Here is a 16,480-nt window from a genome sequence, read left to right as displayed (position 1 = left end):
TTCACTTTAGCATTTCGGCAAGTATGCCTAACCAGAAAATACTAATTCCTTTTCATATGTAATTTTTCCTTAAATTTTTGTCAATTATTAGTTGCCATTCTAGTATGTATAGTTATCATATAAGAAATTTTATAGGAAAGCCCTGTTTTTTAAATGCAATGACATTAAAATGATGCTTAGTTCCTAAGATATATAAAACACAATTCTTTTTAGAAAACCAAAAAATCAGAATGAAAATAAGGTAATCATTATAATAAGAATTAAAGTTAAAATAAAGATTTCAATTATCATGTCATCTTGATGCCTAATGGCAAAACAAAAAAGCTTCATGCTAATATAACAATAAATTCCCAATGGTTATTATTTGCTTTGAATTTATAATGAACTCCTTTTCTGTCCCCGGTTTTTTAAAGGCTCTTAATATTTAAAGGGAAGTTTCCTATGTACATATAGAGCACAGACTATGAAACACTGTACTATTAATTTTTCTACACATGGATGAGGCTGATAGTATAAAAAAGGAAATGTGGGGCATCTAAAACTTGCAAGTCTATGTAAAAAAATGTACCTCAATTTAGTCAAATGGAATTTTTGGTACATGACATAATAAAATAGAACCCTACCTTCAAATTCTATAGACTGAAAATCTCATATATGCCCTGTCACCATCGAAAAAACAAAATCAGCACACAATTATGTTAGCCATGTAAGTTAAATCTGCAGATGTCAGAGGTAACAGTCATCTCTTAATTCTTTGAATTCTTCCTATAATATTATTTAGTAATAGAGAATATTTCAAAAGGAAAGTAGGGAAAAAAGAGGCAGGATTATAACCACTAGAATTGCTTAAATTAAAAATGACATTTCATTTATTTGCTGATATGATTCTGGGAAATATATTTTTAAATCACTCCCTACTTTATCTTTCTTTAGAGATATTTTGTTTCTTCAACCAGCACACCGAGGATCAGTGCTACAGATCTTACCAAACTGCCTTATGAAAAGCCTTGGCTTCCAGAGAAGTCACACCTTGCAAACCCACATTGGTTCTTCATGATTCATTGTGAAGTGGGCATGAGCATGCTTCCTGAAATAAGACTGTATACTTCTGAGAACATTCATTTAACCTTGTGAACACACTTCTATAGAGACGATGAATTTTATTCGTTGGCTGCCAGTGGGAAAATCAGCTTAATTTAAGGAATTAATTAAGTCAGGCTGACAGAAGTCAATATATCAACTTTTTACAAATCAAAATTTATTTAACGGAATGTCTTACGTATATCTAATGGCTTTTCTAAGCTTCAAAAGGCGTTCATCTAAGCACTTCTAAGGCTGCCTCATTTTTCAGTTTTGTTTTAGTAGAGATTCTGATGTGCATCTAACCGAAAGTGTTTCTGACAAAACAGTAGACTCCCTTTCATCAAGGTCATAATTTGAAACATTATACAATAATGGAATTTAAATTATGTATGGGAAGAAAAGTAGAAGACTGAAACAAGGTATTAGAAATCCCTATTTGGGTCTTTAGATTCAGAAAAATATAATCACAGGCCAACACTGTTCCAACAGAGATGAAGGACATTAGCAGTTACTTGAATGTAACCTCTCCCAACATTTCCAAAGGCCTGCAATGTGGTTGCTGTGACCCTAGGGCCCTGATACTTAGACTTCTGAGTAATCACAGAATGAAAGTAATCAACCATAACTTAATTTTCTGAGAAGGTGAACCCTTAACTACAAGGTGCAGAAAGGAAGTCTTCAACTGCTTACTTGCCGTGGCTACAGTATTCAAATACCAAAATTATTTAGATAAATATAACCTGGGAGAAAAAACAATATGTAAGTTGGCAAAGCAGCAGTAATCCCTACTTTCAGGTAACCAATGTAATTTTGCTTCCTTCTAAAGAGGTTCTTTGATAAAAAGCAATAGCCTAGTGGAAGAAGACCTCCTCAAGATTTATCCAGTAATGTTAACAAGACTTACTACTTCTGGAATCCTGAGTGACAACACATGATCTGTATGACATGTGAACATAGAGCACACGGACAACCCAAAAATTCTAAGTTCAACCTCTTTTCCTACCATATTTACAGAAAAATTTAAAGCTTGAATTTCACTGACACTGTTTCAACTATTTCATCCTGTAAACTGCCAAAAGGTACTGGCGAACTGTCAAAACAGCAAAAACATAAAGTAGAGGGGTATACAGATAGGAAATGTCAACCAAACTTAGTCTTTGAGTAACTGAAATGTACTTCATTAGTTCTTTTTAAGAGAAAATTTCTTCAATGTCCACATTCTTTACATGCCTTTAACCTGTGCCAAGCTCACAAAATCAGGATTATTTTCAGTTTAGATTTATTGGTGGCACCAAATAGGATAACATCTATTTTTAAAATTTAATGTTATCAACAATCTTTTAAATTAATATAATATAGAAGTTCTCAGGACAAGCAGAAAGATGGCTAAACTTCATTTTAGACTTACGGTAACATCGAAGCAATTTTAAGAACGTGAATAAGACGAACTGAAGCTAAATACTGCAGAGGGAATTTTTAAAAATCAGATGTGTTAAGAAATTTTGAAGAGAAAGGAACTAATCTCACAAAACTTGAGAAGGAAATACGTTCTGATTAATCAAAAGCCTGGATGGGGCTTCCCTGGTGGCGCAGTGGTTGAGAGTCCGCCTGCCGATGCAGGGGACGCGGGTTCGTGCCCCGGTCCGGGAAGATCCCACATGCCGCGGAGCGGCTGGGCCCGTGAGCCATGGCCGCTGGGCCTGTGCGTCCGGAGCCTGTGCTCCGCAACGGGAGAGGCCACAGCAGTGAGAGGCCCGCATACCACAAAAAAAAAAAAAAAAAAAAAAAGCCTGGATGAATCCTGAGACATACATTCATCCTCTGAGGGCTACAGTGAGTAGAGTCCAGGAGCTGCTGCACAATAAGGACATATAAGACCTAAGTTTAAAAGTTAAAATCAGGAGTGTTTATATTTAATTTAAACTTGGTAGAGGAAATCTTCAAATGTAATTTTTAAAGTAGAATTTCTTCTTGCCTTCCTTCTTTGGTTTTTAACTATAAAAATTTATTTAGGAAAACTAAAATTATTTGAAGAAGAGGCATCTAGTTCTAGAATAATTTGGCACATTTATATGTGAAAAAAATCAGAAACCAATTGATAGATCTATAATACACACACATATATATAAACATTTTATTTTAATAATACTCTTTATCACTTCAATTTACATCATTCCATTATGAAAATGTTTAATTGAAGGGAGGATATTTCTTCAAAACTCTAAATAAGCAGAGCTTTATCAATTAAATTTACAGCAATACAGTCTTTAGAAGTACCTAATTCTTCATTTTACAATAATACTTCTCCTTTAAAAATTTGTCATGGTTTGTCACAGATTTAAAGTAGAAGGCACCTAATGCTATGAAAGGATAATACAGTATATATAGTGTAAGTGAACCAGATCTTTTCTCAAATGTCGATTCTTTCTAAAGTCCTACCAAATTTGTGTGAATATATTTGCTGCATAAATTAAACATTTTTTGTGTTGTTAATTTGTAATATTCTACATAACTCAAAAATAAAATCCGTACCTATTATGGGCAGCTTATTTTAGCATTTTACCTGTAAGAAACACCGAACTATGTACTTAAAATGATTTCTTGAAAACATTTTCGTAATATAGTCCAGTATTTAACAAATAATACGTGAAAATAAAGTCTCCAGAATATTAAAATTTTATCCCTTGACTAGTTCAAATTATTTCATCAGCTGAATTCCTTGAGATGTGTAAGGCAGGTTGGTCCTTTAGATGGACTGTAGACTGAAACTTCCTATAACTGTAGTGATATGTACACAGCTACATAGCAAAGTACTTCATTATGAAAATAAAGAAAACAGACAAGAGGAAAATATGTTTTAGAGTTCCAAAGAACTGAACTGTTATTTTTCAGACTAGGCACTGAAATATTTTTCTACAAAAACTTGCCAGAGATTGTCTCTTCACCGTACATTGTTCCATTATCAAGCTAAAAATAAAAACAAACACAGAATCATCATTAGATTACAACTGTCATAGCTTTAATTTCTATAGTTTATATTTTAAAAAGCAAATTATCTTACCATTGAAATATATATCAAACACAGCCTATATACTTAATAACTGGATACCAGAAATTGAGGGGAGTTCTAAGAACTCATGAAAGTGAGTTCTACAGCAATGTCAAAGGCTGACATCCAATACTACTTTAAGATCACACAATAACAGTTTTATTCATGGTACATTCCACCATTATCCCTGTCAAGACAAAGACTGCTGCCCAACCTGCCCTACTTTATTCTACTCTATTGTAGTCCATCTTCTTCAGTCTTCACTATCTCCTCTTTATCTAGCTCTCACTTCCAAAAATCTCTGGGTGAGGGTGGGTATGACTTTGAGTATGGGAATAATGCACAGCATACTAGGGAGGGAAAATGCATAAATTATAGCATTAAAAAGCTTTCAAGAATATCTATTTGCATTTTTTTAATTTTAAAAATTAAAACAATTTTAAAAGAGCAAAATATACATACTTAGTTCTACTCTGTCCCCAAAACCTCAGTAAAAAGATAATAAAGGGATTTTTCTTTTTAAAGTATAAACCACATGGACATAGAGAAGAACAGAGACAAGAAAAGAGCAGCCACCTCTTAGCTAGCAATGAAGAAATACAACCAGATACCTCTGTAAGGAGAGGTGAAGAAACAACTAAAAATAGGCAGATTGGTACAAAGTTTATAGAAAAAGCAGTGAGACACTCAGATGCCCACCCCTCACGTTTCACAGCTGGTCAAGGGTCTCTTCTCTATCCCAGGAAAAGATCTGAGGTTTATTCTCCAAAAAGGGTAGTAACAGAGGGTCTCTGGAGTAGGGAAATGCCAGGCACAATCCTACATGGCTTAGGTAAAAGTAACATTTATATAGGCATAACAATGTAAACACTGATTACACATCTATTCAAAATCACAGGATAAATATCCTGGGTCGATGAGGAGGTAGGAATGACACAGGGCTGGAAGGCAGGCAAGTGCAGTGGGAGCAGAGGAGGGGGAAACTGAAAGTAACCTGTCCTCACGTGCCATAGTGGGAAAACCAACTGAAGATGCCTGAAACTGAGAAATCAAGAAATAGAAGTATAAGCATGGTACTTAGATGGAGAGGAAAATATGAAATGGATCAATGAAGAGTTTAAAGAGACTCCTCAGGGTGGGAAAAGAATGAAAGCAGGATAGGCAGTGCAGGGCAGGGGATAGCTGCATTGTACAATAAGAATTGTAGAACTCTAACTCTTCAAACTATGTGCATATACAACCATCCTAAGAGGAAAAACCAGAATACAAAAAGACCAATCAAAGAAAAACATAAAACCAAGACAAATAGCCTTGGGTTAGAAGTGAATTTACCATGAAGATAAACTTAAGCTTCATGGCCAATGTGAGTGCAAGGAGTTGACAGGAGTTGTTCAATGTTCTAGGTGAAGAGGGGAAGCCCAGGTGTAATCAAGAAACATTTCAATATAAATTGTCTAAAGTTATCTCAGAAGAAAGGGACCAGAATTTCCAGAATTTCAGTAATTTACTGTGATCTCTTGCTCTAAATAAATAATTGCTTTCCTACCTACCAAAGATATACGGTGGATATATTTCAAGGGCTCATTAAGAGAAACATAAACTATCACATACTTTCTGTCATGTAAGAAATATACAAGATACTATTTCTTAAAATTTAAAAAAAATGTGGAAATGTTCTTGAAACATTGTTAAGTGAAAAGCATAGTCAGAGAATCAGGATATGTATTGTGCCAGTTGTGGTAAACACGCACACATACAAGGAGAAGAGACTGGATATACACTGAAGTACTACATTTTTTCTTAATTTTATAGTCAGAAAAAAGTATTTTTCTAAACTGTATCATTAAGTAAAATGATGGCCATTAGCATGAATATAAGTAATAGTTAAAACTTGGGATCACCTGTGATCATTTTGTAGTGTCTAGTAATATCAAATCACAATGTTTTGTACCTGGATCTAACAGTGCTGTAGTCCAAGTATACTTTAATTTTAAAAAATAAACAGATAAAAAAATTTTTAATTGCCTTATTTTAGGACCATCTTGCCAATTTCCACAAAAAAGCTTGTTAGAATATTGACTGGGATTGTACTCAATCTATAGATCAGTTTGGGGATAACTGGCTTCTTAATAGTACATCTTAATGGGCTGAGTCATTCAACCCATGAACATATTATTATATCTCTCCATTTACTTATATCTCTAATTTTTCTCTGAATTATTTTTTAGTTTTCCATCTACAAGTCTTGTACAATGTTTGTTAAAGTTTGAAAGTATTTTTAAAAGTTCATTGTTTATGGAATTTTTCTTAATTTCATTTAATTATTGTTCATTGCTACATATAGAAATAATAGGAAGATTTTTTATATTGACACTGTATATGTGATCTTGCTAAACTCAATTATTCTAATAACTTTTTTTGCTAATTCCTTAGAATTTCTAAATAAAATCATGCAATCTGCAACTGAATATAATTTTATTTCTTCCTTTTCAAAAAACAAACAAACAAAACTTGGGAATCACTTAATCTGACTCAGGTACTATATTGTATGTGTTTTAAATTTACCAAGTATTTATTTCTTCTAACAACTTTGTGAGGGAGGTTCTACTGCAACCCCATTTTACAGATAAGAAGGCTGAGGCACAGTGAGAACCTTGCATAAAGTCACAGAGCTAGTACATAGAGAAGCTGGAATTGGAACCCAGGAAGTCTGACTCCAGAGTTGGACTCCCTTAGCCTCTAAGCTGTACTGCCTCTCAAACAACTAATAATGGAAAATCGATTCTGTATTTGAGCAATACAAGAATAAGAACCTTATTCAATACTACTGTCAGCTAACATACAAACCTGGACTACAGCTAACTAGCTCCATCCTCCTGAGAAACACCGTGCATAGGAATGAGACTCTCACACTGTTCGCTGTCTTCTGGAACCCTTCAAAAAAGACAATAGTTAGGAAAGCTTTAGACCTAAGGAACCCTTAAAAATGATCTATTCCACTGGCTGGGGTTTGAGGTCAGACCTAAGACAAGGTCAAGATTCCCCAACAAATTGTCCCAAATTCTTTTTAGAGTAGAATGTAAAAACGTTTCTCTGTCTTAAAAAGAAAGAAATTGAAAAAAAATGGAGGCAATGTTATCATATTTTATTATGAATTTTGTTCAAACAAACAAATGTTTTCTACATTTAAATTTGTTTTAGCAAAACAGTAAGCACTTTGGTTGTACCTATGAATCAAAACTTAAAAAAAAAAAAAAAAAAGCAGTTCCACACCATTGTAAAGCAATTATACTCCAATAAAGATGTTAAAAAATAAAAAATAAAAATAAATAAAAAATAAAAAGCATTTGGGAAGAAACTATCTTATCACCTGAAGGGTCTGAACAAATTCTTTTATCTGGCACTGTACATATAAAATTATATTTTTAAAAAAATTCTTCGCAGAATCTCTAAAAAATGAGGCCAGCATGATATGATTCCTAACTTACTTACTAAACATTATTTTTAAAAAATCTATATTAGAACTTAACCTACCTCTGAATTCGATGTTTTCTGCATATAAAGGCAAAAATTCTTCTGATTCCCACCATCACAGGATCCCAATTATTATAATGGCACAGGAGAGTTACAATAAAAAATGAAAAAAATACAGGGATAGCGCCTGCAAAAAATAACCAAGAAAACTGCACCTAAAAATAAGAGACAGAAAAAAAAAAACACCCACAATTATCATTAAGACAATTTTCCTTTTAACCTAAGTTTTCCACTTATAATAACTTGCAGGAATAAATTAAAACACCAAGAAAATAATACTAATCTTTGACAACATTTTAAGTATGCTATTATTAAATATAAGGATTCAGGACTTCAACATATTAACTACTTGCTTAAATTACCAACAAAAATACTTCTTGCCTGGAAAATAGCCTAAAGGAAAGCATGCTTTTCACTAATAAGTACAGACATAGTACATCAGAAACAGAATTATGAAATTTTAAGCATTTGCCTTACACATCACATTGCCCATTTTTTCTTTACTGATTACTGCCTGTTCTCAAGTTGATTCTTCCCCTTTAGTTCCTGAAGTCATTTTAAAAAACTCCCATTTTTGAAAAACTAGGTTATGCTATTGCTGTGATATGTTGCGTTATGTTATGGTTCTTAAGACAGTACTAAAAGCAGATGAAACTCAAGTAAAACTTTTGCAAACATTTTATTGATGAAATATAGCTTGATTATCTAGTAACAAATGAAACAGAAATTTTCAAAAGGAAATCATGACTAAGTAAAATAAAGATTACAAAGAGAAAAACTTTCAGCGGTGAGGAGCCCTCAGATCACCAAGCGTGACCCTCCAATCCATCATTTTATCAGGGTCGTCAAGAAAATTAAAAATAATGAGACGCCATAAAGTTACCAAAAAAAAAAAAATCATTCTTTCCTTTACCATCTAGATTCAACTAAGGATCAAAAACAATTGCTAAAAAGAGCCTGCACTGATTAACTATTGAGACTCAGCTGCAACACACTGGTGGTTTGCTTTCAAAATAAAGACAGAAACAGTAACTCCTATCTTTAAAATAGGGAAGAAAAACTGCTTGCCCTAAGCATTAAAAAAATGAGGCTGAGAATCAAAGGCAAGACTCCCTCTGGTGGAAAACATATACTATTCCATTTCATACCACCCATTTAGTCAGAGTAAAGGTGTTTTGTGAGAGTAATGGTTTTTTTATGAGGGACTCATAATGTGTAACACAAGAAAAACTACTGACAACTTTTAACATGCACGTTCTGCTTGTATGGTACACACACACAGGCTGAGTCAGTATAAGAACACCCAGCAGTAAGTACTAAAAAGCCTTCACACTGTTATCAAAGTATTGGTATAACATTCTTGGAATATTTTCCAGAATATTTAATAATCTAGAAAAACCATGATGAACTTAAATGACCCAAGAAAGGAAAAAGTATAAAGAACTTATGACTAATGAGAGTTTAAAATGCAGATATAGTTGATAGAATGATTTCATGAATATTCAACTAAAAACCCTATTTTAGAACTGAAAAAGGCAAACATTATAAAGGTAGGTAAAACTCTAGATGACTTTTAAAGACAAAGTTCACTTTTAACAATGCAGTTATTTACATGTTGCCAAATAATAAAAAAAACCTTTTAATTTGATTTCCAACAAGCTATGAAGACAAATTTTTTTAAATGAAGACATTTATTAACAATGAAAGCTGCCTAAGTAAACAAAAAGAGTCTAACTCCTGAATATATCTGAATATAAACCTGAAAACAATCAGGGATGCTTCCTATTATACCAAATATCAATAGGTTTAAAAAATATATATTTTAAGCACAAGAAATAAAGTTGATAAATGCTAAAATTTCAGAAACTATATATAAATATGCTTGGATATTAGAATTTTAAAAAAAACAGGAAAGTAGGTTTCTCCTACCATGTTTCTATTACAGGTCTGGGGCATACCCTGCTACTTGTACCAGAAGGTATCTTCCTGCCCTCAATTCCCACCAAAGGCCCAGCCTACTCATTTAACTGATTCCCTAATCTTGATGCAAACACAATCAAGAAATGACTGTTGGTATGTTTTTCTAATCTATTATATATACATACATTTTTCCCTTGTGTTTTGCCTTCATCTTAAAATATTTGAACAAATGACATAATCATTTAATAAAATTAAATCCGCTGGTACAGTTCTTTTTTTTTTTGCCGGTACGTGGGCCTCTCACTGTTGTGGCCTCTCCCGTTGCAGAGCACAGGCTCCGGACGCGCAGGCTCAGCGGCCACGGCTCACGGGCCCAGCCGCTCCGCGGCATGTGGGATCCTCCCAGACCGGGGCACGAACCCATGTCCCTTGCATCGGCAGACGGACTCCCAACCACTGCGCCACCAGGGAGGCCCGTGAGGATTCTTTTGATAAATGCTGGCCATGATAACATTGCAGAAAAGAGAATTGGGGTGGAGGGTCCCTCCCAGCAGCCCAAAGGGAGAAGTTTCTTTAGTGCTTCTAGGGGTACTAGGGAGAAAAAGATGTGCCACTGGCTAACACTAAAAGATGTGAAGATCCCACAAGCCGCGGAGCGGCTGCGCCCGTGAGCTGTGGCCGCTGAGCCTGCGCGTCCGGAGCCTGTGCTCTGCAATGGGAGAGGCCACAACAGTGAGAGGCCCGCGTACCACAAAAAAAAAAAAAAAAAAAAAAAAAAAAAGAACCCTCACATTCAGACCAGGACTTCACAGACGAGGGAGCATCCGGCCTGGTGAGGCCAGACAGAAATGAGCCGTCACTGAGAAATGACGCTAATCCTGTGCCACTCACATCTATGGGAGCACTAACTCCAAAGGTTAAGAAACCTTTGGAGTCTATCTTAGAAATCAAAACACTACTGTTTATATGATTAAACTATATCCCCTATTCCATACCACTGACTTACCAAAGAACATCTGGAACATAATCAGCTCCAAAACTGGAGAACTATATATAATATAAGACACTGCCCTTAATTTAGAAATTAAGGAAAAATATTGAAAGGCTAAAAAATGCAACACATTGCCCATTTCTTTGGTACTTTTTATATCTCTTTGTAGTAAAACAGCTTGGAAGAGAAGGCATCAAGTATCATTCATGGTCATCTTTATAATTTAGTCACATTCCTTACCTTTCATTAGCTCTGTTTTAATAATACACTTAAAATATCTAATAAATAGTTCGCCTTACCTTTTGCATACACATGTCAGCTATTATGGACAGAGGTATTGTAAGGCTTAGTGCAAGTGTGCCTATCAGTGATGAGGTAAGAAAGCAGCCCCTAAAAAGAAAAAAAGAAAATATACATTTCCATGTCAAAAAAGTAAAAGAACCAAAGAAAAACTATGATCAAAAACTATCTTACAATATAAGCAAGAGAGATCAGGAGCAAAAATAAAAGCTCAGGATGGACTAAGACATAATAAAAAATAAAGTTACTAAGATCATTCTTACAGTTTATCTTCAAATATTAAAAATTCAATATATAAGTATACAAATTTCAAAAGACTTTATGCTATTTTCTAGATCTGCTTACAGACGTTATTCAACTTCTGATGTATAGTTTATATTTTATTAACATTTTTAATAAAACTGTCAAAAGGGTTCTTATAGTTTTGTGATAATGATACTTAGCTAACAAAGGAAACTATATTAAAGCTATATTAAAATTTCAGGACAATACCTCATAACACAGACTTTAACAGACTGATAAGCCAATAGGTGGGTCTATCATTAAAGCAAAAATATCTCACCCTCATTAAAAACTAAAGTAGTCTTCAGATGTGTGCTGCTCTTTTGATTTGGCTTAATGTCAGAAAAAAAGAACTTGAGTATTTTTCAGGGATATTTCATTTTTCTAGCAATTGTCCTAACCAAAACCTAAGCTCTTCATTTTATTTTCACCTTGAACTATCAATGTTGGTATCAAATTTTGACATACCAATTGCATATAATTTTATATAGTTGAAGGAAAGCATTATATTGAATAGATATTTGGGTATAAAAGAAGAAAATGAATTATAGGCCAAGATAAATCCATAATGTATATAATTAGGACTACAGACCCATGGAAATTATAGGCAAGTAAATTCTAGCTCAGCATATGTTAGGATTAACAATGCTGTCCTACAATAAAAGAGGCTATCTCTTGATAAAGTGTCACTTGAAGTATTCACCAGAGGCTGAACAATTAGTTCTTACTGATGTGGTAAAGAAATCTCAAGTGCTAGTCCACTATTCATGAGCTGATCTGTGAAAAGAGGGTTCAGGGATCAAATATCTTTTTTTTAATTAAAATTTTTTTAATTAATTAATTTATTTATTTATTGGCCACACTGCAAGGCTTGCAGGTGGGATCTTAGTTCCAGGACCAGGAATTGAACCAGGGCCCCGGCAGTGAAAGCGCTGAGTCCTAACCGCTGGACCACCAGGGAATTCTCTTGGTTTCTTTTTTTTTTAATGCAGTATATGTTCTTAGAGATTTATAATGCAAAGTAGAATCACACTGAGTCTGAGATGAATTATTAAAAACCCTGTTTGACTTATACCAGCTTCTCCCAATTTAGTTGATGGCTGAATACATCTGATTTATTTTTTTTAATTAATTAATTTACTTATTTATTTTTTGGCCGAGCCACGCGGCACGCAGGATCTTAGTTCCCCAACCAGAGATCGAACCTGTGCCCCCTGCAGTGGAAGCTCAGAGTCCTAACCACCAGACCACCAGGGAATTCCCCACTTGATCTATTATTCATTCAACATGCTCCAGGATATGCTAAGACAGAGGACTAGGTAGATAATCTCACATCTATACTAGCAGTACAATATATGGAGTTAACAGTGCACTTAAAAATTTTTTTTTCAAATAAACAATGAGTGACAAGTACATATCTTTAACTTCCAAAAAATTCGCAACTGCACTTTTAAATCTTTAGTATACTACTTAGCACCTGATTATATATGCTGAAGTTTGTTGTCTATTTATAGTTAAACATACAACAATCTTGCCTTCCTAGAAAGAAATCATCATACACACACAGATTATGACTTCTGATTTAACTATTTTTAATGATCTAAAAAAGGTATAAAATATGTAGATATGCTCCTTATAATTGTTTTGAGTTACCAACAACACCTAGAATTGAAGGGATATGAAGTTTGTTTCATTACTGACTAACTTACTGCTTTTGAGTTGTAACCATAAGTACTCTTGAATGCTTGAGTATAGAAGTATATCTGAAAAATGAACCTCTTTGAGGTCCTGAAAAATCCACCCCAGGTAAGGATAAACATAGCTTTGATCATAATATATGATCTTGAGTGTCCAGTTCAGTCAACAATAAACACTTATATACACAATTGGGAATATAAATTGTGTTCCTTCTGTAGAGAATAACTTTGCAATTCTCTCAAAATCTAAAGTCTACACGTTTGATTCAGTCTTTTCAGTAGTTATCCTATAGAATACTTACATGTATATGCAAAAACATATATGAGGATGTTCAACGCCATATTATTTACAAAGCAAAAGACTACAAACTAAAATGTATCTCAAGAAGGAACTGGTAAAACACATTATGTTCTATGCATTATGTTACATAATAGATGGGAGCATAACAGATTGGAGTACTACATAGGCTTTAAAAAAATGAATCTAGTGGCTGATATGTAAAGACTTACAAGACAGTAATCTGTGTATAGAATGATATCCATAGTTTGCATGTTAAAAGTAAAACAAATTGGAGGGGGGAGGATTAAGAGACTGATAACACACTTCTGTAATATACAGACAATTTTGTAGAAGGCTTAGAAGTTAATAGTGGCTGCCTCTGGGGAAAAGAAATGAAAATTTGGGGCAGAAGGGAGAATACCTTTTCATTGTAATCCACTTTGTACACTTTTGTATGTATTACTCTCTTAATTAAAAAAAAAGTTAAATACAAAAAGAATAAAAATATTTCAAAACATGTTACTTATTATTTCTTTAACTGTAAAATTTTCCAAGGGAGCAAACTCAGGAAAGCTCACATATAGAGAGATTACATATGTCACAACTCATATTCATTCATCCCCAAAGCCTACATTAAAATCTGCTGACATAATGAAACTCTAGTGTATATATTTATTAAAAATAACTCTCTCGGGCTTCCCTGGTGGCGCAGTGGTTGAGAGTCTGCCTGCCAATGCAGGGGACACGCGTTCGTGCCCTGGTCTGGGAAGATCCCACATGCCGTGGGCCCGAGAGCCATGGCCGCTGACCCTGCGCGTCCGGAGCCTGTGCTCCGCAACGGGAGAGGCCGCGACAGTGGGAGGCCCGTGTACCACAAAAAAAAACAAACAACAACAACAAAAAAACCAAAAAAAAAACACCAAAAAAAACTCTCTCAATAAAGAATGAGTATTTTAATATTTGTAAGTGGTATAGTTCATGTTTATTATGAGTCTCAATGTAATACAAACCATACTAAACCTTTCTCTCATCTAATATCCAGAATTTTTAAAAATTATTTCTTTCAAATATGTAAAAACTCCTTGCTTTGAAATTTTCTAATCTAAGCTAAACTTAGAAAAGTAGGGAATACAAACTTCTATTAAAATACAGTGAGTGCATAATTGTTTAAAGGATATGGTTCACTGGGTTGAACCCTATGAAACTGCCATCAAAAATGGTTTAAGATCAACAATTCCTTATGGTTCAACTAAGTTCAATCAAAACACTACCAGTAAGCAGTTTCATCTGCCCAGAACCAAGACTGGAAAGAGGCAAGAGAAATGATAGAACAAAAGAAGTGATAGGACAAAAGAATGAGACATATGGTATATATTAATATATAAAATAAAATATGTAATTCTTTTTGGTTAAAAAAAAATGAGCACCTCAAATAATTTGCACAAAATGAGCAGATTTTGATACCAAAGAGTTTTAGATCAGCAAAGGAATTTAATTACATAAATTACTACAATACAAAGTAAATCTTTAAGTACTACACGAAAGGGAGTGAGTACAGAGGATATCAAGAAAATAAAGATATTTCCTTAATTGGAGAGGGGAGAGAAATGTAGGCAGAGCATTAAGGAAGACTTGATGGAAAAGGCTATTTTTGTTGCAGTCTTTTGCAAGGGAAAACTAGTCAGTAGTCTTAAATGGTATATAATAAAATACATTTAGGAGTTTAAGTACAATTTGTGTTTCTTTTAAAGTTCATATTAGATGGAAACAGGACTAAGTATTAAGCTCTCTATTTGAAGTTTTCTTAAACTCCATATACGATACTGTTGTCAAAATATTTTAAGATTATTATCATATATCAACATAGTTGATATTACAACATATCAAACTATGTTAAAATCTCAAGTTAATCAGAGCTTAGGGTTTATATATCTGCCTCACTCATATGAAAAGTCCTGAGAATAAACAAAACAAAAAGTCTATGAACAACCAAACAGACATTCCAAAGTCTCCTGAATAAGCAAAGTCCCCAGATTCTCACTTAGAATTCATGTATTCATACCTCGGATACACATCTCCTAAGTGTGACTGTCCATTAGATAAGATGCCTTTAATTAGCATAACACTCTACTTTCTAAAACATTCTATAAATTCAGATCATTCATATTCATTTATTCGTTCAGCAAAATTTATGAGCTCCTTCCATGTGCAAGCCACTACTTTATGCAATGGGTACACAGAAATTCAAAAACAAAACACAGTTCCTGCTCTAATGGAGTTACTGTATTAAGTTGTAAGTGTGGGGGGTGGGAAGGTTCACAGGAGGAGCCATCAGAAGACAGAAGAAATAGAAATGCTTAAACTAGCCAAAAGTCAATAAACTTATAACTAATAAATCATAGGGTAATAAACAGTACATACCACAACCACAGGAACTCTGAGAGCACTGTTCCAATAAGGCCATTAATGATAATGCACATTAATACTACTTTATTGGGAAATTCAAAGTCCTCAAATCCAGTATAATGAAGTAAAAAGAAACCTGGCCATAAGAGCAGCAGATTAAAGAGACCTACAAAACCTAAACATGTATAAAAGAGAGAAAAGTTAGCAACTGTGATTTATTTCAATTTTCCAAACTTATAACTCTACAATTAGAAAACATTAGATTTTACACAAAGGGCTTCAGCAGGTTTCCTTAACTGAAATTTGTTACTTTTGTTTTTAAGTAAGTCTTATGGAGAGATCAACACAAGAAAAATCTTTATCAAGCAACTGGTGATCACTGAGTGTTCAAGATTCAACTATCCCCGCTTATAGAGCAACTACTGCAGAACAAACCACTTAAAACAATTCAGAAAGAAGGGTTGTTAACCTTAGATTATAATAATATAGTGTCCTAGAACTTAAAGGAATAACTGGTACGTGTATGTGTGTGTGTATTCAGCTTAAATTATTAAGAGGAACTAGATGGTATACTCTCTGATTCGAATCATATTTATGTTTAAAGCACCCGTGCTATGCTAGGAATAATGGAGGAGGGTCCCCTAAAAAGATAAAATTTTTGCTTCCCGTCTTCTCAAGAGCTCATAAGCTAGTCTGTGAGATTACACACATACATCAACAGCTATTCAAGTATGAACTAAGCATGGACTATGTGTAAAGGAAGGCTATAATATTTAGTGGTTAAGTGTGTGCTCTGCAGTCTGATTGCCCTGGGCTCCAATCCCAGCTCTACCATTCACTAATACTGTAATCTTTAGGCAAACTTTAGGCAAGATGCTCAATCTCTTATAAACCTCAGTTTTCCAATCTATAAGTGTAAAATAATATTTAATTAGGTT

General features: G+C 34.0%; 1 protein-coding gene across 13 annotated transcripts in view; it reads right to left on the bottom strand.

The window, feature by feature from the left end:
- Positions 1 to 3,934: 3,934 nt before the first annotated feature.
- Positions 3,935 to 16,480, bottom strand: part of SLC35F5 (solute carrier family 35 member F5) — a 42,782-nt gene continuing 30,236 nt past the window's right edge. For all 13 annotated transcript variants that reach the window (XR_010839085.1, XR_010839084.1, XR_010839086.1 and 10 more), the window contains 5 exons: positions 15,558 to 15,717; positions 10,877 to 10,967; positions 7,667 to 7,821; positions 6,980 to 7,066; positions 3,935 to 4,050 (listed from right to left, as the gene is read on the bottom strand). Coding sequence is in view for 5 of the 13 variants with exons in the window: in XM_059052573.2 (XP_058908556.1) it covers positions 6,991 to 7,066; positions 7,667 to 7,821; positions 10,877 to 10,967; positions 15,558 to 15,717 (482 nt within the window). In the remaining 8 variants the exon portion in view is untranslated. The remainder of the gene's footprint in view (positions 4,051 to 6,979; positions 7,067 to 7,666; positions 7,822 to 10,876; positions 10,968 to 15,557; positions 15,718 to 16,480) is intronic.

Source organism: Kogia breviceps, chromosome 2 (genome assembly GCF_026419965.1).
Source record: "Kogia breviceps isolate mKogBre1 chromosome 2, mKogBre1 haplotype 1, whole genome shotgun sequence".
In the NCBI taxonomy this organism is placed as follows: domain Eukaryota; kingdom Metazoa; phylum Chordata; class Mammalia; order Artiodactyla; family Physeteridae; genus Kogia; species Kogia breviceps.
This window is presented reverse-complemented; position numbering and strand designations above follow the sequence as displayed.